Here is a 25,641-nt window from a genome sequence, read left to right as displayed (position 1 = left end):
TGCATATCTAACACTACAACAACAAAGTTAGACGTGAGCAATACGTGAACGAAATCTTTAATATAATTTCGATTAAAATCTTTTAAAATCAATGTTTAATAAAGGAACTCTAAAATCCATTTTTATTCAGAGCCCCCTTCTCACTCCTTCAATCCTTTAGATACCAGATGCCATGGCACTTGGAATTCTACTTGATTGGCGACAACTTGGAGTTCTGAAGACCAATAATCCGGGAATCCGTTTATGTTGCCAGTACGCTTGGAGCAGCCCTCCTCACAACGACTGACTTCGCCTTTGGAGCGACTCCATTAGCCAAACGCACTGGGTCGGCTTCAAATAATCCAGAGCTGGCCATTTTCTGAGCGAAAGGCTCCAGGCAATGACCACAGATACAGATACAGTTACAGATGCGGATATAGAGGCAGAGATACGGATTCGGAGCGACATGTAGATGTGTACATATATTTTGGCAAAGCATCGAGCAGTCCTTGCCGCAGAGGCCAACTGAAATGAAGTGTCATTGTGATAGAGCAACGGCACTGCAGCGGAATCAGTTCGGTGGAGCTAGCTGTGCAGCCTCGCAGCTGGCAAAGGACGCAAAGCATCCCCAGGACCCGACCCGAAGGACTCGCCCGGACGACACATTTACACGCACTGCTGCAGCTGGAGCTGCAGCGCTGGTGCCGCACGTACTCGGCATTGTGACAAATGGATTTTCGCATGAAATCCCCAGGATTTCTTCAAGTGTAATTGCGCACGCTAAAAGCGAATACGAATGCGGATGCATTTGGCGGCATTCCCCTCCCAAAACAAAAAAATAAATTAAGAACATTATAGTCGACTAAAAGGTACCGTGCAACACTTTGAATTTGAATTAAAAACATTTGTATTGGAATTGGAAAGCTATTAACAGGGACCACAGTTAATGTTTTACAACCTCTTAGTAGATTTTTTATATTTTATATATTACTTGTTGGTCGTTATTTAAAAAAATAAATACCTTAAATTTGAAAGTAATATTGCTTTAAACTGAATACTATTACTATGAATAATACAAAATACCACTTTATTTCGATTGCAAATATTTAGTGTTCCATTTCTTTCCTTTTCTCACCAGAGGTGGTGCTTTGAGATGAATGCTAAATATACATATATTTTTAGTCTCCTTTTTATTAACCAAATATACTCTGCCGTACTCCTAATACCGCACAGAGAAATGCGGATTTGATTCCACAAAGCGAGCATTAAATTTCATGCACTTGCGAACGTTTATTGCTCTCGCAGGATAATTTTTAGCGTCGGGCGCCTTTGTTGGACTGCATCATGATCGTCCAGGTGCGACTTTGGGAGCTGATGCGGAATAGTCGGCTGAGTTGCATGATGCCGTAGCACAGGATGCGCAACGTCTGGGTGGTCGCGTGTATCATCATGGTCCAGGTGGTCAGGAAGATCTCGAGGACTTTCAGTGTACGAAACGTCAGCGATAGAGCGGCTCCATTGTCTGGCCACGGTAGGTACACCCATTTGATGACCATGCAGAGGAATAGGAGTTGAAGGATCAGAACTTCCTGGATCAACTGCATCATCGCCAGCAAATTCTCCAGGTAAACGTACACCGCAAACAGCGCCATTCTGAGAGGAAAGCTCAACACCAGTCCGTAGATCACAAGTCCATTGTACTGATTGTTGACCATTTTCCCAATCTCGAACTCATGCAGCGAAATGGAGACTTGAAATGCAAACTTTTGCGTTCGGTGTGTGATTTTGTTTGCGATTGGAGTTTTTACTTCGCAGCACGTTTCCACGTCTTTGTTTTCGATTTGCCCCGGCTTTGACAAATTTGTAGTGAGCTACTTGGCAGAGGTGTCGTTTGATATATATATATATACGTTTTTTTTTTGGCTTTTGTGACTGAGAAAGTAGAGCTCTCTATATCGTAAAAGTACAAAAAGTTTATATTGCAAAGCATTACCAACCAGGGGGTGACATTACGAGCAATACTGTTGGGCCACCCCAACAAATCACGCCCAGGCTATTTGCAGTGAATTGAAATTGATCAATTTGGGTAGTTAGGGGAATTGTTTGGCTTTATGTACGCTGCTGGCAGCTTTAATGGATGAATTCGCTTATGCCATCGGGACTGCCGAAATGGGTAAATTGAGGTTGCCACCCGGGGAACTGGATCTGTATATATAGATGGGTATACTTATATACCCATCGAGTGGAGAGATGCCCTCAAATCGAATTAACGTTTGCCCTGCGGGACTCACCAGCTTTTGGTGGGGGGAAAATCAAGCAAATAATTTGGCCAAGTTGCTAGCATTTTGACAGGCCAAATTATGGCAAAATCAATTTCAGACGAAGCGGCTCAAAATCATACAAAAAATACCCTTGCCACCACTCTTAAAATTACAATGTAATATTCATGTGTTTAATGTGGGATAAATCCACGCCATTTTGTGAACCTATTATGAAACTAGATCGAAAAACAAAGGCCACGTTATTCACTTGCTTTTAACGGGCCACAAGGCTTATAGCAGCAATAGTTTTGATAAATATTTTCTGGCTCCTATAGAAAATATACTCAATTGGCTTGAAAAAATCATAGCATAAATATACGCAACCACGACAAATAGAGTGTCATAAAAATATTTGCAATGCTGCGTATTTGTTGAACAATAGCTTATTGTCTTATGTTATTTTTCACTTGTATGCAACAAAATTATTCGAGTTTACTTGAAAATAAATATTTTTTTGGTAATCATTCTATTTATTTAAATTCCAAAAGGTAGTTTCGAATGACAAAACAATGTCCCAGCAATTTTAGCTGGTGATATGTGCGTTAAGTTTTTTTCTGCCTGCAAATATTGGGAAAATAAAACCTTTCGATATCGCCGGTTAACATACCTGATACTCGCTCAGAAGCCCGACAGCTGATGGCATTTCAGTTTGCAGTTGGTTGCATATAAGCCCCGAACTGCAGTTTTCCGGCAAGCAGCTTACTTTCCCGGCTGGCAGAGCAGCTCAGTCCAAACTTTCGGCCCCTTTTGCCCCTTGCCCCATTTTCCGTTTTCCTCTCGTCCCTTCTTGGCCAGTGTTAAGACCCTGCATCTCAATTTCCCACTGCCCAGTGCCCAGTGTGCCTTGTCTTTGTGCTCATCTGTCCTCACTGCATTATTTCCAATTGCTCCTCTGTTCCTCGGCCAAAAACGAGGGAAATAAAGGAAGATTTGGTGTTGAAAAAGAAAACATCCAAAAAAGAAATTGGGAAGTAAAAGAGGAGAAAATCTGCCTAATTCACAGTGAAGACCGGATTGGGGGCGGGATCAAAGGGGGCGGGCCAGTGCTTACAACGCAAATCTGCGAGCGAACGGAAAAAAAGTGGAGAGTGTAATGACAAAAACCCGGATTAAGAATGTGCCGCATACAAGTTGCACACTTGTGCCATTTCTTGATGTCCGGTTCCTTTTCCACAAAGAGTTTGCATTAGAGTGGCCCGTAGTTGTACTTCTTTTAGTCTGTGCAAAACATAATATTATTTTATTATTATTTATATTACTTTTTAATAAACGACCATACACAAACAGGGATATATTTATATAATTTGAATTTATTTATGAGTGTAATGCCACATAGTAGGCATATTTCTCATGGACATTTTTACGGCCAGCATTTCTGTCTCAACATTTTATTAGGTAAGTGTTTCTTTCAAAGAAAAGAGTGCTGTGCATATCCACCCAGTGCGGCAGTATCCTTTGCCATTCGCATCTTACGCCATCTGCACTATACACACGTACAGATAAATACATAGCAACGAATATATATTTTAAGCAAGGCTTATCTTATCAAGCGACATAAAGGACGCCTTTCAGCGAATGTCTAGCGACAATTGTAGTGGCACCGATTCGGTTTGGTCCGGATTCAGTTTCAGATTCGGACTCGGATTCGGATTCCGATTCAGTTTCAGTTTAGTCTCAGTGTTAGCAAGCGTTTCGCTGCCGGACTCGTTTACTTTGGCCTTAGCTTTGCATTGGCCAGATCTGGGGCCCGATTCGGATTTGGATTTGGAACCAGAGAGAAGGAGGCAGCAAGGAGCTTCTTGTCCGCAGGGCAATGCACACAGCTGGACATTCATTACAAAAACGGAAACACTCGCACAATGACAGAAGATAAATGGACCTGCACTTGTACGTGTGTCTCCTGCTCTCAATCCATCCACAGGACCTTCCCCAGAACCCCAGAACCCTAGAGCTCCAGGACCCACTCCAATCCACATCCCTCGAGAGTTTTGGTGTGTGAGTGCGGTTTTTATTTAGTCGCTTGTTTTATATCAACATCTAACAAACGAAAAATGGGTAAAAAAAACTAACAAAATGGGAAGCGAAATCTTTGATGGTGGAAAATGGAAACAGCTTATACTTTTCCCTTTTTCCATAGCACAGCAGCACTGCTTTTAGTTTAGATTTTTAATCTGTGCATTGCTTTTTTGTTGCCTTTTGTTTTATCAGCAAGCAAAATCGGCAAACAGTGCTTCAAATTCATCTGGTTTTGTTCCATTTGTCTGCCATATTTGTATTCCGATGCTGATGCTGATGCGGATGCGGATGCTACTTTTTGCCCGCTTGTCTTTTTTGATTGAGATATTTATTATGGACATTTTTTAGCTGCTCGTATACCTTGCGTATACTATATGTATAAGCACTCCACCCCAATTTCCGCGTTGCCTTTTGGCCCAATTTCAATTTAAAACTTTAACCATTTATTTTGCGGAGGGAGCGCAAATTTATCAGCTATTTTTGCGCCATTTTTTGGCCAGCGAGCGTTGCATTCATCAAAAAATTTTATTCCGGCGCGCTTCTAACTTGGCGGTTTTTTATAAGCACACTTTATGTCAAAACCACAGCGACACCCATACCAGCGAGAAATGCGGGCTAGCTGCACCACCAAAAGGAATGCGAAAAAATATTTATTTCCCAAAAAAAAAAAAATAAAACAAAAAGAAACAGCCAACCCTTCGCCCACCACCACCCCCTTTATAAAGTTTAGTGTTCCAGTGTCCAGCGACAAAAGACAAAAGCAAACTGTACCAAACCATAGCAAACCAAACCAAAACTCAGCCAAACCGAGGGCAAAAACAACAAAAAATAGAAAGCGAAAATAAAAAATTGAAAACAAACTGTCAAGCAAGTGAAATAAATTAACAAAATGGCGCCATAAAGCTAACATATGAGCGAATACTTGATTTTTGCAGCGCAGCTCCTCCATATAAATTTTGGAGATGAGTTCAGTTCAGTGCATCGTGCAGCTTTTTGCTTTCTTCGCCACTAACTTTTCTATTATTTAGACATATATGCCACTGACAGCTTTAGAAGACAAAGCCAAAGAAGTTCCAAGTTCGTATAATGCTACAGACTCGAAGTAACTGATACCGTGCTTTTCACAGACTCAGGAATAAACTTTTAGTGCCGCAGAGAAGCGCTGCAATTGAAAGATAATCTCTGGTTAAATGAGTTCAAGGGAATTTGTCACATTAGAGACAGATGCAAATTTCACTTTGCTTCACCGTCTGAATGAGTGGCACTCAAAGTTTTTCGACTAAGTGGATAAATTAATTAAAAGAGTGCATCAACAAAATAGCAAACAATAAGAGCAGACAAACGTTTATAGCTTTCATATACTACGTGTAATTTGAAAGCGGGCAGTTCTGCATATTAATTTGAAATTCAATTAGGTTAATAGCATTGGTTTTTATTAGATTTTCATTTACATTTGTCCTCTTTAGTTAGAAATATAATTTGAGCTTTAAATGTAGCCAATAATGCCTTAGAAATATTAAACGACTTTTATAGATAGTATAGTTGTATAATGAATAATTGAGAAAGTTACATTAAATAATAAAAAGAAACAAATTTTTAAATAGTGGTCTTCAGTTTAATATATGATATAGGTGACCAATAAACTTTAGTTCTTCAAACAAGTAGTCCCTTAAATCCTGCCCCAAGGGAAACATTTTATACAATGGTGAAGGGTCTGCTGTAAGTTCAAACTGCCTGATGGCAATCTACAGAGTCTGAAATAACTCACCTTTTCGTTTAAAGTTTCCTGCCATTTGGCATACCCTTAAGCCCTCTGAATGCCCAAGTGCAAGACCGGCAAAATAGTGATTTTTTGCTTAACTTTATCGCTCGCGCAAAACAAAAGTAACTACTTCGCTTTTGCTTTTTGCTTTCTGGGCGCTACACGCGACATATGAGCCGCAACTGGCAGGATGTCACTGTTGCAAGTACGTGGCAACAACAATAACCAATGGCTTCAATTTGGTTGATTGGAGTCGCACGGGGTTGTCGTCTGGGTCCAAAAACACCCAAACTGTTTGGCCAAAAGGGCAGTGGAAGTGGTAGGGGCTGGCGATGGCGATGGCGATGGGGGTGGAGGGCTGAATTGGCCGAGATGGGCTGTGTTTTTTGGCACTGGAATGAGGAAACACCCGGCTTATGGTATGTGAATGCAATTGCCAATGTGCCGGCGTGCAAAGTATGCCCAAATGCATTTTAAAACATTGTTTTGGCTACGCTTTTTGCCACATGGCATCAGCTGGCGACCATGTTGGCCTGGCCAACATACAAAAGCCAATGCCAAACAGATAAGAGCGCGTATTTTATTTGCATACTTTTAGGCTGACTTTGCGAGCTCGCAACTGCGGCAACTGGCGTTTGGAAAGCCATTTGCCAGCAGAAATGCGAGTTGGTTGACAAAAAAAAAAGCAGGGGAAAAAAGTATAAGGAAAAATAGGGAAAAAGTTGGCTAAAAAATCGCCAGAAAGTGGAAAAACACACACACACTCACGTTCACAAAGGGGACGAGAAAATATGTGAAATGCGAACTTTTACAAAGATTGACAAGTGGCGACTGGCCCGTTTAAAATGTCAAATACGTATACTGTTGCCGAGACTTTTCATGAAAAACATAAAGGGGTTGGGGTTTTTTTTTTTTTTGGTGGGTGAGGGTAAAAGTGCTGGGGGGGTCTACGTGCCGCTGGTTTTCGCCAGCGATTTTTGTTTTGTTGATGTTTTGATTTGTGCGTGCGTGCAAATGTTTGCACTCCCGCGTTTTGTTTTTGCTTGCTTTTGTTTTCTTTTTCGGCTTTGCACTTTGAACAAGCCACCAACTAGCTAGCCATCTACATTTGCCCCATCCACGCGATTTTCCCAACGATTTTCCCACTTTGCCACCCACCGAGGCACTCGAAAAGCCCTCTGGGTATGTCGTTTTTTTCCCGTCCGGGCATAAACTATAGTTACCATACATATACATATTGCCGCGTACATATATATTTATTTTTTGCCTGTTAAAATTTCCTTGCGCGTTGCTTGTTACATTGCGTTTATGCACTGAAAAAAACACGGAAGCAGATTACATTGTCTGAAATTTATAAAAGAAATTTGAAATTAAAAAACTAATTTTCAGGCTAGCGGGATTAGGATTTAATAGATACCAGCCTTAAGAAGAATTAAAAAAGAAAAATAAATAGAAGGCTTTATAATAAATGAGTTACAATTGAAATTAAAATCAACTTTAAGGAATCCCATCCAATTTTTGCAGTTTTCCGTTGTAGTTGTTGCTTTGCCTCGTTTCCGTTGGCCAAGTTGTGTGTGTGCTCATCAAAATGGAAACTGTGCAACGTGCACTAAGTGTGACTGATAGTGTGGTGAGTTAGTTGATTCTTTTTTATGCCTCGCAGCCCAAAAATTTCCCCGGGCCGCGACTGACAGTTGCAAATCATCAGAAATTTAAATTGACTTAAATTGTTTATTTTTTGTCGGCTTGTGTTTTGTCGTGCACTGGTTTTTGCCGTGATTTTGGCAGGAAGCGAACTTCGCTGTTATTTATGAAAATAATAGATATGCAAATTAATCGATAGCAAAAACCATTGATAAAACTAGCAATTACTGGCAGAAATGGCATGCCTTTAAAGATAGCTCACGTACACCGACACCGAGTAATTTAAGGTGCCCAATTAGCTGCCCCAAAAGGTATGCTGCACATATAGCATAAAAGCGAATTCATTAGTCAACTGTATATGGTTTTATCCATGGTTCGAGCTCGTGGACGCTCGATTGAGTCGTAAAGCCCAATCATGGATATATCTATATATATGTACATATATATTTATTCCGTGTGTAACGTTGCTCCTTCCGTAGGGTTCTTTTCCTATTCGGTTTGGCTTTGATTTCGGGCAAATAATAAAATATACAATTGTTGTAGAAATATGTCAGTAAAATTCACCAAATTCACGTTTCACAACTCCTGCTGTGGTCGTTGTTCTTCCATTTTTCTCACTCTTCTGGTCCGTCTTTTCCATTGTCTCTGCCTTTCTATGGGTGTGTGAGTGTGGGTTTGTGAGTGTGTATGATTTTTATTTTTGTGGCTTTTGCGCGCATTGCTCTTTGTTTTTATGTATAAATCATTTATTGTTTTTATGTACGACGTTGCGAGCTGCCTCGATGGCTGGCTGAATGCCAAATATGAGTGCCTGTGTCTGACATTAATTGGCAGTGATTGAGGGATTTTTGTGTGCTGCCTTCTCTTTTACTCGCTGTCTGTATATGTAGCTGTATGTGTATGTATTGTCTTGGCTACGTGCGCCTTTATGAAATATTAATTGGCCTTTCATAGGGCCTTTCCTCTCTGTGCTCCCAAACGTGCGATGGCCCATAACCTGCTCAATGTCAGCATAACGGAAGGCCAATACCAATACCAATACCAATACCACTTTCAATACCATTGCCAATACCAATACGAATACGGTGCTCCGGAAAGGTGAAACAATAAAAACGACAGATAGACCCCCTGAACACGATTTGATGCTGCAAATTGAATCTGCTTTTCATGGAACGCCAGAAATAACTGAAAAAGTCGAGTAATAATGCAGGAAATTGTTATTCGGGTTTATTTAAATTTAACAGTTCGAACGCATACTCAATTAAGGAAATTCCAACGCGTTATGAATTATGGTTTTTTAAGTAGAGAGTTGAAAGGAACATTACACATTTCAAGTTGTCTTAGGATGTTTTTCCTTCAGCCCCAACTCGTTTCAGTTTTAAAAGAAACTAAATGAAAATTGTAATAAAATAAAATCTGCTTTTCCATTGCTTACCATTGATGAGCTATAAAATATAATTAAGTTCTTGACCTTTCCCAGTATAAAAAACTAAGTACATGCACACTTCTGTTCAATACTAATGAGCAATGTGAGAAAACCACTCTATTAGCAATTCAATTTGCAAGGTGTCACATCTTTCGCCGTCTTGAAATAGTTTCTTAGCTAAATTAAAACAACATTTTAATACACTTAACGGCTGCAGCCTTGCATTTCCACTTAGATTGTGCAGCAAGTCAGTAACCTCGATGAGGAAAATCCTTTTCCTCCCAGTTTTCCTTGCTGAACAAAGCTGACGACTTAACCTTGAAGTTGTCGTCGCGATTGCTTTGCACTCGCTCGAGCACACACTTTTCCCACCCCGCCCAACTACTATTTTCCCATTTTCCACCCACAGTTCCATGGCTGCTGGGAAAGCATGGGCTCTCGGGCTTCTGCCTCAGCTGCTGCGCTTTGCGTGTTGCCAAAAGGGCTTTTTGCGTTTAATTAAAAATATAGAAATGCACGAGTGCGAGTATGTTTTGCGGTGGGCGTCTTTGGCCATGGCCAGGCAATGAAAATGTTCCTTGCTTATTGCTTTTGCCCCACTGTATTGACAAAAAAACAATTTCATTAGGTACGTGTTGCACCTACAACTTTTTTAATGTTATTAAAAGGGTTAAGATTAATAATAAGCACGTATGACTTTAATTTAAATACTGCATTATTGTGTTTAAAGAAGTTACTAGGGCTGTGAAATCATTAATAAAGATGGTGCTTTAAAGTATGCAGTGCTGAAAATAATATCACTTTTTCATAGAAATACATCGGTGATGGATGATGTATGCTTTTAAAAGCTCTTATTAATGAATGAAGAGACGTGGTGATTTCTCTGGAACCTTAAACTATATAAGTGGCCCAGCTGCAGCCACCAACTATTTTTTCAAGTGTAATGGCAGTTGCTGTGAAGTGCGCTACAGTGCGTATGCGTGATTTGCCACGCCTCTTCAGTGTGGTGCACACAAACGCGAAATTTAGCTGTTCCTTTTCCTGCTCCCCCAATCCACTTCTATTTCAGATCCTTTTGTGTTTTTGTGTTGAATTGAGTCTTATATTAAAGATGGTGCAGGGCGGCACCAAGGATCTCCCCTGTGTGTGTGAGTGAGTGTGGCTGAGTCGAAATAATAACAGCGATGCCAGCAAAAGTGCGCACAATAACCAAGGCAACAGCTGCTGCAACTCGGCCAACAACAATCAGACTCCGGCAACTCCGATGCCGTTGTTGTTGCCGTTCGAAGCGGAAACTGAAAGCGCGTAAACCGGAAACGGCTGTTTAATGGCGTCGCTGCGCATGCAAAGCCAAAAGCCCATGGCCCACCAAACCAAGCCTTGACATACCAAAACTCAGACCAATCCAACCAGACCAGACCAAAAAGCGGCCCAATAGGAATGGCAAGCAATAGAAATGAACGGCAGCCAGGGAAATGAAATTTAATTCAACGCAAACAAACAGAGAACACAACGTGCACTGTAGCACTGCAGAAAATGTAATTAAAATTTTCTATTTCAATTCGGCTAACCTTTTCAGCGACCCTTGGCCAGGTTAGCTACGGCTATTAAATTACTTTCCATCTGCTGTTGGCCTCCATTGTTTTGCAGCTCTAATTAAAGTGATAGATACGTTTGGCTGAATCGAGTTAAGGTGGGGCCGTGATGGATTTCAAGGATTTACATTTCATTCCATTTGATAATACCACCAACAGCTGAAAGTCATTGTTCAACCTTCAGAAGCGCTTTAAGGCCACACAAAATGCCGAAGGGCTTAGCGATTTGCCCATCTGTCCTCTTCGATGCGAGTGCCATAATTTCAGCGTCGTTTTTGTTACTCTGGGTTTAGTTATCCAGGGCAACCAGTCCACCGATTCCCACCCACCCACTGGCCTTGTCAATCAGCATCGGGCTTAGACTAGTCGAAAATGAACGCGTTCGCATATTAGATTGCCATTACTGCATGTCAAGGATTAGGTATCTTAATTTCGTGTTAAAGGATTTGCGCTGCCCTTCTACGCCATTCGGAATTCTCTATGGCGAAAGTCGAAAATATTCCCTCTCAGTTTCGCTCGTTACACTTTTGTCAGCTTATCAAAGCAGCCAATCATCGGCGTTGTATCGCATAGCCATTTCGGTAGCTGCTTGCCAAACCTAGCTAATAAACTTGACAGCAGTTTCTACACTGTGGAAAACTAGAAATGGTTTAGAAATATTATCAAAGATATAAACAATATCTATCTCCGTGAGTGCCTACATAAATCTTTAGAAATACGAAAAAATTCATTTTTATTTAAAAAGTCAAATATACTTACAATAATAGCATACTTATAAACACGTCTGAAAAACTAGAATATGATACACTTTTCTAGCAGTGTCTCTTCGAGCTGGTCGTTTGTCGTTGGGATTTGGTCTATTGGGAGAGAGCTGGTCAATAAACATTCGGATTCGGTTGCTGGTCAAGTTCCGTTTAATGCACATTTAAGGATGGAAAACTTTTTGCTTTTCCGACATCCTGTCCTGGCCGATTCGCACATTAATATTTCAAATTGTGGCATCGCCGGAGCAGTTGCATGGCCATCTATTTGATACCCATTCTAGGATTCATTAGGGCCAGAAATGTATTTCTGCTGTTGTCATGTCCGAAAGCTGATGAGCAAACTGTGTTTGGCCAACGCTCCAAAGGCACCGCCCACTTACCCACTCCATTAAAAAAAAAACAAGAAAAAAAGATGCCACCGCAAACTGAACACCGATTTCGGGGACGAACTTCAAAAATCTTGTTTCAAGTTAAAAGCAAAGTAATAAAAACAGCAAATGGCTAACAGCAAGCTACAAAAGTTTTGACAATTTCGAGTGTTTTACTTTTTCGTTTTCGGCTTTTTGTTGTTTTGTTTCTCCTAATTTTGGTTTCGGTTTCGGTTTTTCGAATCCGAATTGTGTGAGTTTTTACGGTTTTGTTGGCTGACACTTTAATTGAGGCGGTGGAATGGAAAATATTGTGAACAGCAGTTGACAGTAATATTTGTGTCGGTTGTTATTTTAAATAAAAGTTGAATGCTGCAAATGCGTTTCAGCGAAATGGAAGGGTATGGGTACAACATCGAAATGGAAACCAATAATTTGCTACATTGTGTCTTGCTATCTCTCTCTCTCTCTCATTGATGGGAAAAGAGGGGGCGGGGCTGTGAGGGCGTTGGCTGATGAAACTAATTTCACATGCTGTGTTGTCTTTTGTGGCTTCAGTTCATCGCTCATTGTCACATTGTCACAGGCGAAATGAGAGGACAGGACGGGACGGGACAGAACAGGACATTGCCGACTGTGGTTTCATTTCCATTCATTTGCCAACTGACATTTTGTGTATTTGAGCAGAAATTTTGATTTGTCTGCAACCGGAAATCCGCAAAATAAACTGCAAATATATTTGCATTGTGTGTGCATCCCTTCCCCGTTCTCTTCGCGTATGTGTATGTGTAAGTGAGTGAGTGTGTGTGTGAGTCGATGGCTTAGTCAAATGATTTCCATATGGCTCAGCAAAAGTCCTGCCCAGTTGAACTTAAAGTTCACTGCAGCCGCAGCAAATTATCAAAGGCATTTCATAATCCTTCAATCTGTCAATAAATGCACACACACTCACACACATGCTCTCTCTTAACCACACACACTTACACTCACCTATATAGAAAAGACAATGCATCGACAGCCGAATCAGCAAATCTTCTGCCCTCTGCCACTGCCTTCATGACCACCCACTTAACCCCGTTTTCCTAATGCGCCCGCATCTGTATTTGACTTTGGTCTTAGGAGCAACGCCTAATTTATGTTGTAATATGCATGAATTATTTGCACTGCACAGCAAATTTGATTTAAAATTTTGCACCATTTTGCTCCCAGACAAATATGACTTTTGGAGTGTAGTATGTTTGAGGAAAGGTACTTACTCGACACAAAATTTTCGCCTCGGTCTTAGATATTGTTATGCCGGTATTTGGGAAATTTTGCGGTAAATATTTGCCCTGGCAAAACTTTGCGTTTTGTGTAATTGTCGAAAATGTGCGCATTTTCACATCGGAATTCACATGGCCAACGGTGAAATGAGCAGTGAAATACTCGAATCGAATGTGAAGTCTTAACTCGAGGGTCCCATCGAACTTATAAGCTTTGAGTTTGTCAAGTTTTCCATGCCGAGCAAAAGGATGTTTATAGACAATCAAGAGTACTTAAAGTGTATGGATAGTTATACAAGAAAAACCCTTACCTACGGCAATAGCAATTGCTTAACTGCTAGGCATTGTGTTTAAATTTCTGACATACTTCATCATAACTGAGATTCATTCTCACTCCTCCAGCGCACAAAAGATCCTTATCTATTTCCCCAGGCACGCTCGGCAGGACATTGGCGAAAGGACAAAGCATAAATGGGAAAAAATTGAAGAGAGCGAGAAAATATGTTGCATACTTTTATGCTAATGCAAAATATGTCAATGTCAAATGTAACGTATACGCACCGTCGGCCGAGCAATTCATCATTAAAATCCCCATCACATGACCGCCCTGACCCATTTTTTTACCCAAGGGCAAGTCCCAGGACTTTCAAGACAACAGGCCAGCAGAAGATGGCCCAGTTGGCCATCTAAAATTGTCTTAAAGTCAAGGTGCGGTCCCTACCCAAAGTCACGCCATCCAAAAGTGCCTAGGCATTTTCTTTCGCTGGTCCCTTCTAGACAAAATCGCCTGTAAAACTAGTTAAATATGCCCCTACGGCTATTTTCGAGATGTTCGTTCCTTTCGGCTCGGACTTCAAAGGTGACCCAAACTCGATTTCGGCTGGGCCACCTAAAAATTGAGTGAAAGCCACTCGGCACATTAGGGAAATGTGGAAACTTTGCTTTTTTCGTCCCCTATTTTCCTTCCTTCCTCTTGAATTTGTCGGTGTGGACGTGGAAGTGTGGGTGTGCGCACGTGTGTATTAGTGCACAGGAACAAAATATTGGTACTGATGGTTATCAAGTTAAGTACTCAAATTATTGGAAATATATATTTAAAGCTATGGGGAATAATTCCCATTTTAACTTACTTCGTGTTGTAACATAATTTCATAGTTATGTTTGTTTATTCTATTGAGTATTGGAGTGAATTATTAAAAAATGTGTACAATAAGAATTTAAATGATAAGTTAACTTAGATGAACATTTTATCATTCACATTAATTTTAAAACATTTTTGTTTTTAAATATCGTGAGATCCGTAATTTCTTATGGAAACCAAGATTTGTTATTAAACTAAACAGTTTTTTCGGTGTGCATGTATTGTAATAGCTTTTGTATTAGTGTCAAAACACGTAAATTGTTGCATGGCGCTTTGTTGCTTTTTCCCCTGCTCCCCCTCCCTTCCGCCATCTCTCCCACCGAAATTGAGTGCGTGTGCGATTATGAAAGCGGTCGAAAAGAGGGGGCGGTGGACGGTTGTGGGGAGAGGGGCGCGCGGATGGATGAGGGGTGTGCCAGTGGGTGCGGCCGTGCGAATATGTTGTTCATTATAATCTGCTCATGTTGCTATTTTAGCTGTTTGTTGTTATTGCTTATGTCCTTGTTGGCAGTTGACAGTCCCTCAGTCCTTTGGCCCCTCGATTCGGAATTTCGTTCCTATGTCCGTTCTCGATGTTGTTCACATTGCCGCCGGTATTGTCGTTGTTGTTGTATCTGCCATTGTGGTTATTTTCATTGCTTTGCATTATTGTTGCTTTGCCGTGCTGGGGTTGTTATTATCCTTGTTGTTGTTGTCGCTTGTGTGTTTTCAACAAATACATAATTTTGTGGACATAAAATTGTCACATGTCGTTGAATTTTGATTTGATTTTATGCGTGCAAATTTATGCATGCGTTTACGGGCTGCTTCGATCGCTTCGGGGCGGCAATTTCGGTGTCTGGGGAACAGTATGCGTCCTCCAGTGTGTGTTTAGCTGCACGCACATTCCGCAAACACACGGACACACTGACGGACAAACATACGGACAAACGAACGGACAAATGGACAGATGAACAGACAGAGAAACAAACAGGCTGTTTGCGTGTTGGTATTTGCCTACGCTTTTTATGACTTTTTATCGCAAAAAATAGGCTGACAAACAAATATAAATGTATTCGCAAATTGCCACGTATCTATGGACCAGTAATAACTCCTGTTGTGCATTTGCATGCAGTTTTGTTCTGCTTGTTGTGGAATTTTCGCAGTTGGCTTTCATGGCAATTGTGCTGTAAATTTACACAATGATTTATATTTGATATTTTAATTGCTATTGTTTATTGTGCCATTATTCTAACACTTCCGATTGCGGTTGATTAAATTTATTTGGGCTTAGATAAAACTCCGAATAAACGGAGAGAGATCTGGGGGCTAACCGCATTGGTTTTGTGGACAGAGCGGAGCTTTTCGCATAATTTATGCAGCTCAACAAAGAGCATAATAGATATGGCTTATAATTGTCGGCCAGATTAACACTGACGCCAAAAAGTTGGCCGACACAGATATTATTCAATGCGCCAACCGCAACAATTTCACAATCAGTTTGTGTTTAAAATGCCATCGATCGGCATTTCGCATAAAGCAAGCTATTTTCATTTTAAGTTTACTTTATTGCTTAGACTTTACAATTGCATTTCTATTTTACTTAGCACTAAAGCCAAAAATACGACTTTATTTATATTTATATAAAATTAGTTTAAGCAAATCCCAGCTACAATTTCCGTTAGCTTGAGATACATAAATTGCCATTCATTATTTATGTAGATTTAAAGCCGGAAACAAAAGAACAGCTTAAGAAGCAACTTGGCCGTACAATTCATTAAATTTTCACAGAGTCTGTCTCGCATTTATACTTTATTAATATTAGGCTTTTTGCTTGATCCTTGAAAACTCTTAGTAAGATTAAGAAGTTGGTACACAAATAGCTCAGGTTATGCCTGCAATTATTAAAATTAAATAATCCTTCCTGAAACAGCTTTCCTTTCGTCGGCAGTGTAGTGTCATGGGCGCTAACGCATTTAATTCCCATATTTGACTTTGGCAATCACAAAACCGTCGATTGGCTTAAGCTGTCGTCGTGGTGGGAAATGGATGACTGCTCTGATTTTGGCTTTATGTATCCGGCCGTTGACCATGAGTGGTATGCGTATGGGCCACAGTGGCTCAATGCCAAGTGGATGGCCGATCGACCGCAAAAGCACGTCGCTTTCAATGGCTATCGTTTTATTGCCTCGTTTCGAAGAAGAGCGCAAAAATTAAATCATACAAATTATTCAAAACGACGGGGCAGGCCCTACAAATTGAATTCACATTTCGGTCCTTTCACTTTTGCACAAAAAAGGGTTGCCAGCGAAACAAGACAATTTCACCGTTGCCTGGCAAAAAGGTAAGTTGTCCATGAGTCCACTGCCTGCCGACTTATGTAAGCCTTTTTACGAGCCAAACTCGTGCCTTTGCTGGCCATATGGTGGAGCATTGGAGTTTTGGCCAGCTTCGGTCCGGTTCCCAGTTCTCAGTGGGATATAGATTCGATTGTTGGCTGAATGGAGAGCTCCAGCCAACAGGCTGTTTTTCTTCTTTTTTTTCCGTTTTCGTCCATAATAAATTCAGGCCATATAAAGGTGGCACCAGCTGGCCAGCGGACCAACAAATAAAAAGGCTACAAAGAATACTCAACTAGAACAAAATAAGGAAGTAGAGATTCATGGGATGTTGAGAACTGGAATATACCCAATTTATTCGATAGCTATTGAACTTTTTCTTATATCTCTTTTATTTCATTTAATAATTTTTTACAGTTTCATAAAGTTTCTATAAAGTGATAGAATTAGCAACAGTTGTAGAAAAGGTAACTACAGTTTCTGATTCCAGAATAAGCAGTCCATATGGAAATTGCAGACTGCAAAACATGTTATTTTTAAAAATGACAAAATCTTACTAAGAACATTACCAGAAGCCAACATAGTAGAGTGAAGAGTCTTTAGTACTTGTAATCCAAAACACATGCTTGAATTCTTTGTAACTTGGTAACCAAGAAGTCAATATGCCCCTGTGCCCAATGAGTAAGATGGCGCAAAAACCTATAGAAACTGAATTGGCAAAGGCAAGAAAAGCAAAATTCACAAAATTCAATTAAAGTTAAACTAAACAAGCTTCGAACAAATGCGTTTAGCCCTGTCCATTTCGGGGAGGAGCATCAGCAACAGGAAGGCAGGAAAACAGGGAAACAGGAAGCTTTGCCGCTTGTCAAAGGAGCGGTAACTGGACGTTTGCTCCATCGGCTGCATGTGGATGTTTTGTAGAGGATATGGATGTGGATGTGGATGGAAAGCGCTGGGATGGATGGATGAATGGTCGACGGATGGTCGGATGGTTCGATGGGCGGACAGACGGAGACGATATAGATGGATGGCCGTGCGTATGGGCTAGTCTTTTGGTTAGTTGACCCAATAGATGGATGGACGGATGGATGGATGACTGCGTCGCTGATGCTCCTTCGTTCCTCCGTTCCTTCACTGATGCCTCTGTACTCCTCTGCTCCTCTGGCTGCCAACAGGAAACGGAAGCTGCTAAAACAAACGCTGTGTTTAGTTTGTTCGGCCATCCGGCGCGTCGAGCTTTTCTATTTGTATTTGTATTTATTTGCCGCTCTTTTCCTTTTTTTTTTTAACTTGCCTCTCAGCCCAAAGTTGCCGTCCCCATTGTTGTTGTTATTTTAGGCGAGAAATTCGATTTACTAGCTGATTGCTGTTAGCGCGCACAAAACAAAAAGAGAAATTACATACTGCAGGAATCGAATACCAAGTACCTAATATCCTTTCATAAAAGAAAATGTTTCATGTATACAAAATGTATAAAATACTATTCACCAAATATAGTTATGTTTTAAGTAAACGTAAGTTCTGTCTTGCTTGTTGCCCAGAGGTGTTATTTGTACCTTATTAAACAAGGAAAATGAAAAGGTATTGTGCGAATTTTATCCGCCCAAAAGTACCCAGTAGGCCCAAGAAACTTTTTCTTTTTCAGGATGCTGAGGCTTCCTCACAAACTTGTGCGTAAATTTAAGCGACAAGGCTAGGCGAATGGTTCATTGATTTAAAGGGCACATCGTAAATAAATAAAACGCCATAAAAGGTTCTTCCCCCCAAAAAAGCGGACACTGGACACTTCGGCATTGGCAGGCGTTTACCGAAAAAATGAACGAGGAAAAATGGAAGGGAAACAGTAAGGCAGGGACTGCACAAATAAATAAATAGAAGCGAGACGAAGGGCGGCAGACAATTAAATTTGTACAAATTGAGTGTAGAAATGTGGCAGGCAAAAGCACAAAACACCCAGTAATAACAGCAGTCGGCCAAAAGATGCCAGTCGATAGCGCATTTTTATGGCAATTTAAAGCACTTCAGCCAGGAAATTGGAGCACAGAGAAACGAGGACAAGGACGAGGAGGAGAAGGAGGAGAAGGAGTCAGCGAGGACGATGTGCAGACAGCTGGGAAGGCAGACAGCCCATGGCAAATGATGCGCCCATTACGTGCACGTTGGTAAAATAGTTAATTTTATCGGCCGTTGGAGTAGAAATATACGAGCAAAATGTACTCACCATTCCGCCCCTCAATTGGTGGCGGACAGGCTTGACTTCATAACCAACCACATCAAATAATATGGCCTGGCCGAAAACTTACGCTCAATAAAGTAGCCCCGACTTGGTGAAACTAACTTCCATTGTACTTTGAGCAAAGTGTGTGAGGTTGGGGGTGAGTGGTGTGTTTCTCCGACTTTCGGCCAAGTTCAATAGATATATAGATATATATGTATACACAGAAGGCCAGAGCCTGAACGAGTTTGCGAATGCAGCCAACTGAAGAGGTGCGCTCATCCGTTCATTTATTCATTCATTCAGTCATTCATTTTGAACCGTTCATTGGTTAGTCAGTCAGTTCGGCAGGCAAGGCAATCATTCAGCCAGCTTCAGCTTCCATGCGGCCCACTCTCGCGATTCGCTTTTCCCGCTTTTCCGCCAGCTTCCTCCGTTTCCCATCCCCATTTTCAATTCCACTTCCAATGCCAATGCTAGGCCACGTCCACGTCTACGTCCACGTCGACGTCCAAGTCCAGCTCTATCAGATGTCGGCCAGCAGGAGCATCATTTCTATAGTCGATTCTATATACGCATGCACCCTGGGAAAAAGCAATGCTAAAAATTCGGAAATGATTAGAATCTAATACAAGTGCAAGTGTCTCATTGTTATTTTTCTCAATAGACATTTTCACATAAAGTATATGAGTATAAAAAAAAACATTTTTAACCGATTATCCTTAAAATGTTTATTTTGGTTTTGTTTAATTACGCAAGCAAGGAATTTTTTTTGCCACTACAGACTACCAAATAAATATCGTTATGGAAAACGTCAAATGCATTCTGTACTTAATACGACTTTTTTAATAAAGTATTTATGTAAATTATTAAATTACTCTAGCAATTATATAAGTGAATGCATTACTTATGATATATACGTATACATATGATCATGTACAAATTTTTTCAAGTGCATATACGTATCACATGCGAGCATAAGCAAGCAGTCCCCAGTTAGCAATAGCGTTCGTCACTCGTTAACTGAATCGTGTTTGCCTTTCATTTCCATCTGGCAGTGCTCAGGATCCGGCACCAGGAGCTCCGGTTCCATCTCCAGTTCCGTGCGCCGTGCTCCGTGCTCTCATCCTGCCGCTGGTACTTCTCCTGCTTCTCATCGTGCTCGTCCCTGCTTTTTATTGTATATTGTTTCTTATGCGCTGTTTTATTTGCAACTTTGTGCGATGAAGGAGGAGGCGTGGGCGGTGGCTCCGGTTGCCAATGCCGGCCAAGGGATTGGCATCCAGGACCCATCCTGGCATCCCGTCCTGCCATCTTCTTCTGCTGTGATGCTCGTTCGTGCACGCGCTCTTTTGGTCGCTCCAACCGTTACAGTTTCAATTCATTTCTAGCATATTTTCATTTGAATTCATATTTTCTTAACAAAAGTTTTGTGGGTATATACATACATACATATATACATACATACTTACATATATATTCGCAGTTCTTGCCTCCGTTTTACAGTTCCGCATTGGAACGGATGATGGGGTGCATGGAAACTTTTCATTCTCTGCATCAAATGAGGCAGAAAAAATTTATACAAAGGCAAACGTCAAGTTTGAATCACTCAAACGTAACGGACGAGAAATGAAAAAGGAAGCTGCAACAAATGTTTAAATAAATATTAAAAAGTAAAATGCTCACCAACGACGACCATTGACGACCGGGGTGAGTGAGGTAAATGGAAAAGTTGAAGGTAGTATCCGCTACCTTTTTTTTTTGGGGGGGCGGTGAACCAGGGAAACTTGGGAAAATTCCACAAGGAGCAGCGAATGATGCTAATGAAATAAATCATATGGAAATATGCATAAATCAAATTTCGCCGGCGACAGCAGGAGCTTTATACCTATAGCCATAGCTATGGATACAGCTCGACATTGTGTAATGGCTGCGACGAAATGAAGGAAATGATCGGTTAAAATAACAACGCATATCGATTTCCACACAATTGCAGCGTCGACGACAATTGCGAATAAATTGCTTGATTTGCCCAAATAACCAAATAACCGAGCGCATCATCGCGCACCAAAATGGCCATAATAATGGCTCACACAATGACTCCACTCACGATTCGTATACCGCCCCGTATAGCCGCACAACCGTACAGCTGTACGGCCGTATAGTCCATATACCCGTGCACCCGTACACCCGTACACCCGTTTACCCGTACACCGGTACTCATTGTCGCATCCTGTACAGCCATGTCGTGTGGCCTGACATGCCTCCCAGTCCGTCCCTGAAAATTCATAAGAATTGCCACAAATATTCATATATGGACTGGCGACACGCACACGGGCCAATAAACGACATGGCATACACCCAATAAACGTTGCCCCATCCTCGGAAAGTGGAGCCCGGATCCGGATTCGGATTCGGATCGCCGGAACCCAGAAGCGGCGTACAATTGCACGGAAGTGTCATCGCCAAGTGTCGTCGAGGCAATAGGCATGTTGTCAGGCCAACTTCAGTCAGTCATTCAGACAGTCAACTAGTCGTTCAGTCATTCCGTCATCCCGTCACTCCAACACTCAGGATCTGAGGCGACCCATCGACGTTGTCGTCGTGCTGCACAATGGCAATAATAATCAAATTGGAAATATTTCCATCATCTTCAATTTGGCTCACAACCCTGCGGTGTTTGCAAATTATACGACAGGACGTATAATTTGAGGACTGCATATTTTTACGGTTTTCCTTTAATGGATTGCATAAATTAAATTTTATTGAAGGCAATACCATCATAATTGATAAATGATGTCCAGATTTGTATAGATAAAAAGAGTTGAACAAAGTCTTTTTTGGAAAGGTAAGGGAATTTCAAGTGAAACGGTGTGATAAAAACAATTGTAACGGTCATGTATGCTCAAACAATTATTGTTTCTTAAATGACTCTCTTAAAATGCCAAGTATATTGATAAAAGTTCTTATCTAAAAGGCAATTTAATGGCTTTAGATTTGCATTGCCATTTTTATTATTTATTAATTATTTAATATAATAATTAAATCAAATACTATTCATTAAACACATTTTTCAGCAATTTAATTTGAAAGCTTCAAAACATGAAATGCAATACACTATTAAATTGAATTGTTTACAAAATAAAGGCATGCGGAATGTGTGCTTAATGTTTGTAGTTGAACAAAAACATCTTAATAGAATTATTTTTGCTCTAAAATGCTGAAAATGTTTATCGTGGCATCAAATGAATTCCATACTATTTAATCAGGACACAGCTTAATTTAAAGAGAAGGTTTTTGGTTAATGGTCCTTTGATCGAAACCTATGTTTTTGTTATGTCAATGAAGAAGACAATTAGCTTATTTTTATACCCGTTACTCGTAGAGTAAAAGGGTATACTAGATTCGTTGAAAAGTATGTAACAGGCAGAAGGAAGCGTTTCCGACCATATAAAGTATATATATTCTTGATCAGGATCAATAGCCGAGTCGATTTGGCCATGTCCGTCTGTCCGTCCGTCTGTCCGTCTGTCCGTCTGTCCGTCTGTCTGTCCGTATGAACGTCGAGATCTCAGGAACTACAAAAGCTAGAAAGTTGAGACTAAGCACACAGACTCCAGAGACATAGACGCAGCGCAAGTTTGTCGATTCATGTTGCCACGCCCACTCTAACGCCCACAAACCGCCCAAAACTGCGACGCCCACACTTTTGAAAAATGTTTTAATATTTTTTCATTTTTGTATTGGTATGGTAAATTTCTATCGATTTGCAAAAAAACTTTTTGCCACGCCCACTCTAACGCCCACAAACCGCCCAAAACTGCCACGCCCACACTTTTGAAAAATGTTTAAATATTTTTTTATTTTTGTATTGGTCTTGAAAATTTCTATCGACTTGCAAAAAATCTTTTTGCCACGCCCACTCTTACGCCCACAAACCGCCCAAAGCTGCCACGCCCACACTTTTGAAAAATGTTTTGATATTTTTTCATTTTTGTATTAGTCTTGTAAATTTCTATCTATTCGCCAAAAAACTTTTTGCCACGCCCACTCTAACGCCCACAAACCGCCAAAAACTGTCCTTCGCACTTACACTAGCTGAGTAACGGGTATCAGATAGTCGGGGAACTCGACTATAGCGTTCTCTCTTGTTTTAAATTCATTAATTACAAAGCACAAAAATTGAAGGAATGGATATGAAATTAGTCTGATGTTTCGTCTTTGGTTATTTCCCATTATGGCATCAAAAGGATTCCATTCCCATTGTACACCCCATGGCACATTTAATTTTAATATTCTTCTACACATTTGGCCCGACACCCTTGGCCAATTTGCGCAAACACGGCCAAGAACAAGTACGCCATGATATGTGTGCACAGTCGAGAAATATTCGCATACCATACATGGCGTATGGGTAATGGATAGGTTTCGCGCACAGCGATGTTTGTTTGTATGTATTTTTGCGGTATATTGACATTTTTGGGCGTAACGCCCAGAAATAAGGCAAAAAAGCCAAACAGCCAATGCAAAATAAAGCAAAATTAAGAAAAAACAAGAGAGAACGCTATAGTCGAGTTCCCCGACTATCTGATACCCGTTACTCAGCTAGTGTAAGTGCGAATACAAAACTGAAAAAATATCAAAACATTTTTCAAAAGTGTGGGCGTGGCAGCTTTGGGCGGTTTGTGGGCGTTAGAGTGGGCGTGGCCAAAAGTTTTTTGGCAAATAGATAGAAATTTACAAGACTAATACAAATATGAAAAAATATCAAAACATTTTTCAAAAGTGTGGGCGTGGCAGCTTTGGGCGGTTTGTGGGCGTTAGAGTGGGCGTGGCAAAAAGTTTTTTTGCAAATCGATAGAAATTTACAAGACCAATACAAAAATTAAAAAATATTAAAACATTTTTCAAAAATGTGGGCGTGGCAGTTTTGGGCGGTTTGTGGGCGTAAGAGTGGGCGTGGCAACCTGAATCGACAAACTTGCGCTGCGTCTATGTCCCTGGAGTCTGTATATTTAATCTCAACTTTCTAGCCTTTGTGCTTCCTGAGATCTCGACGTTCATACGGACAGACGGACAGACGGACAGACGGACGGACAGACGGACATGGCCAGATCGACTCGGCTACTGATCCTGATCAAGAATATATATACTTTATATGGTCGGAAACGCTTCCTTCTGCCTGTTACATACTTTTCAACGAATCTAGTATACCCTTTTACTCTACGAGTAACGGGTATAAAAACGAAAAGAAAAAATAAGAACCGAAACGCCAAACACTCTCACAGCGAATTCGAGACGCGTCACACATTGTAAAATCCTGCGGCATCGGTGTCCTTGAACGTGTCGCTGCCACGGGCGTGCCCCACCCCCCCTTTTTATCCTGCAATGACTCCGTCCGTGGCTGCGACTCCGGCTTTTTTGGCAGCCAGCTTAGCGGCCGCAGCAAAGCCGCAAAACGTCGACGTTCCTCTGGCAGCGTCACGCTTTTCTGCCTGCCACAGACTGTCGCCCGTTTGGGGAAACTTTCTGCGGCAGGCATGCTTTTAATATTGCAATTGGGTTAGCTTAGCTCTGCCCCGAGAGCGCAAAAATATGAAACGAGGGCCGGGCTCCAAATTTCCACCTCCTGGTTTTTGTGGCTCCAGCCACCAACCTTCATCCTCCATCCAGCAGCAACCTCAGCTCAAAAGCCGATCCCGAAACGGGGAGCCAAACAATTGGAATTTCATCCGTTGGCATTGAAACCCACTTGCTGCTGCAGAGAGAAAAAACCAATATCAGAAATGGAAGAGCAATCTACGTTGCTCTGCCAATATTTTTTTATCAAAAGTGTACACATGTGGCCAATTCCGAAACAGCATTCGAAAGTAAGCATCGTCTGAAATACTAACTTGAATTAATAGTAATTTCCGTGGCTTCTGCCGACTATCTACTTGATTACAAAATCTGATGTTGTAGTTGCTCCAGCTTAGATGCGTTTGACTTGACTTTTCTGACTCGGCAAGAGCATATTTTCTCTGTCTGTTCTGGATCAAAGCCCTCCTAGATTTGGGCCCTCGCCTTTGCTCTTGTGTTGGCTTTTGAAGTCGCAGCCAAAATGTCTGACATACAGGATAATGACGCGTTGTCAACCTTTTCGCTGGCAGCGGCTGTGAATTTATGTATTTATCGTCACCATCAATGATGTTGGTGGCTTGGCTTTTGTTGCACGTCGAGCAGTGAGCCGCCAAGGACACCGAAAGGACGCAAAGGACGAGGTCCTCGCTAAAAGGTTCATATCACCTTGAGTGTTTCGTATCTCGAGACTCTGACTGACTGTCACACGGTTAGCTGGCGTGCTTAAATATAGATATGACACAGCGCGCCCGGCTCGACTTGGCCACATACCCAGATGCCCTCTCCTTCGATTTTGGCCATAATTCCAACCCTCACGTCGCGTCGAAATCTATGTAAGCGGTTATGCAAATATACAAATGTGTTACAAATAATAAAAGCATATGTCGGTTTGGGTAAGTGCTAAAAAGTTCTAATGAATTGATTTGTTCATTTAATAATTAATGCCCCGCAATGCAATGTATAGCTAAATAATTGTCAATTGTTTGTAAAACATAATTCCAAAGGTGAAAACTGCTTTTAAGTTATAAGCTTTAACATTTATTTTGTTGCTAATTTAAAGTTGTTTTTAAAATATAGTCCTTAAAGTTAGGTAAAATATTTTATTTGAGAAAATGTATTATGTCAAGTTTTTATATTAAAATTTCTGACAATCAAGCGTTTTTCTTTCCGTTCTGAGTCCCTTAACTTAAAGAACACAGAAAGCACACATG

General features: G+C 41.0%; 1 protein-coding gene across 1 annotated transcript; it reads right to left on the bottom strand.

Annotated features, from left to right (window-relative positions):
• Positions 1-1,023: 1,023 nt before the first annotated feature.
• Positions 1,024-1,890, bottom strand: LOC6536974. Its single transcript, XM_002097507.4, has one exon. It carries the CDS (start codon positions 1,692-1,694, stop codon positions 1,293-1,295), a length of 402 nt encoding a protein of 133 aa, XP_002097543.1. The 5' UTR covers positions 1,695-1,890; the 3' UTR covers positions 1,024-1,292.
• Positions 1,891-25,641: the final 23,751 nt, after the last annotated feature.

This window comes from Drosophila yakuba, chromosome 3R (genome assembly GCF_016746365.2).
Source record: "Drosophila yakuba strain Tai18E2 chromosome 3R, Prin_Dyak_Tai18E2_2.1, whole genome shotgun sequence".
Classification (NCBI taxonomy): Eukaryota; Metazoa; Arthropoda; class Insecta; order Diptera; family Drosophilidae; genus Drosophila; species Drosophila yakuba.
The sequence above is the reverse complement of the archived record's forward strand: the minus strand, read 5'-3'. Positions and strand labels throughout refer to the sequence as shown.

Excerpts from the sequence above, each read along its gene's own strand:
- LOC6536974 (XM_002097507.4), bottom strand. The coding sequence starts at position 1,694 with ATGGTCAACAATCAGTACAATGGACTTGTGATCTACGGACTGGTGTTG.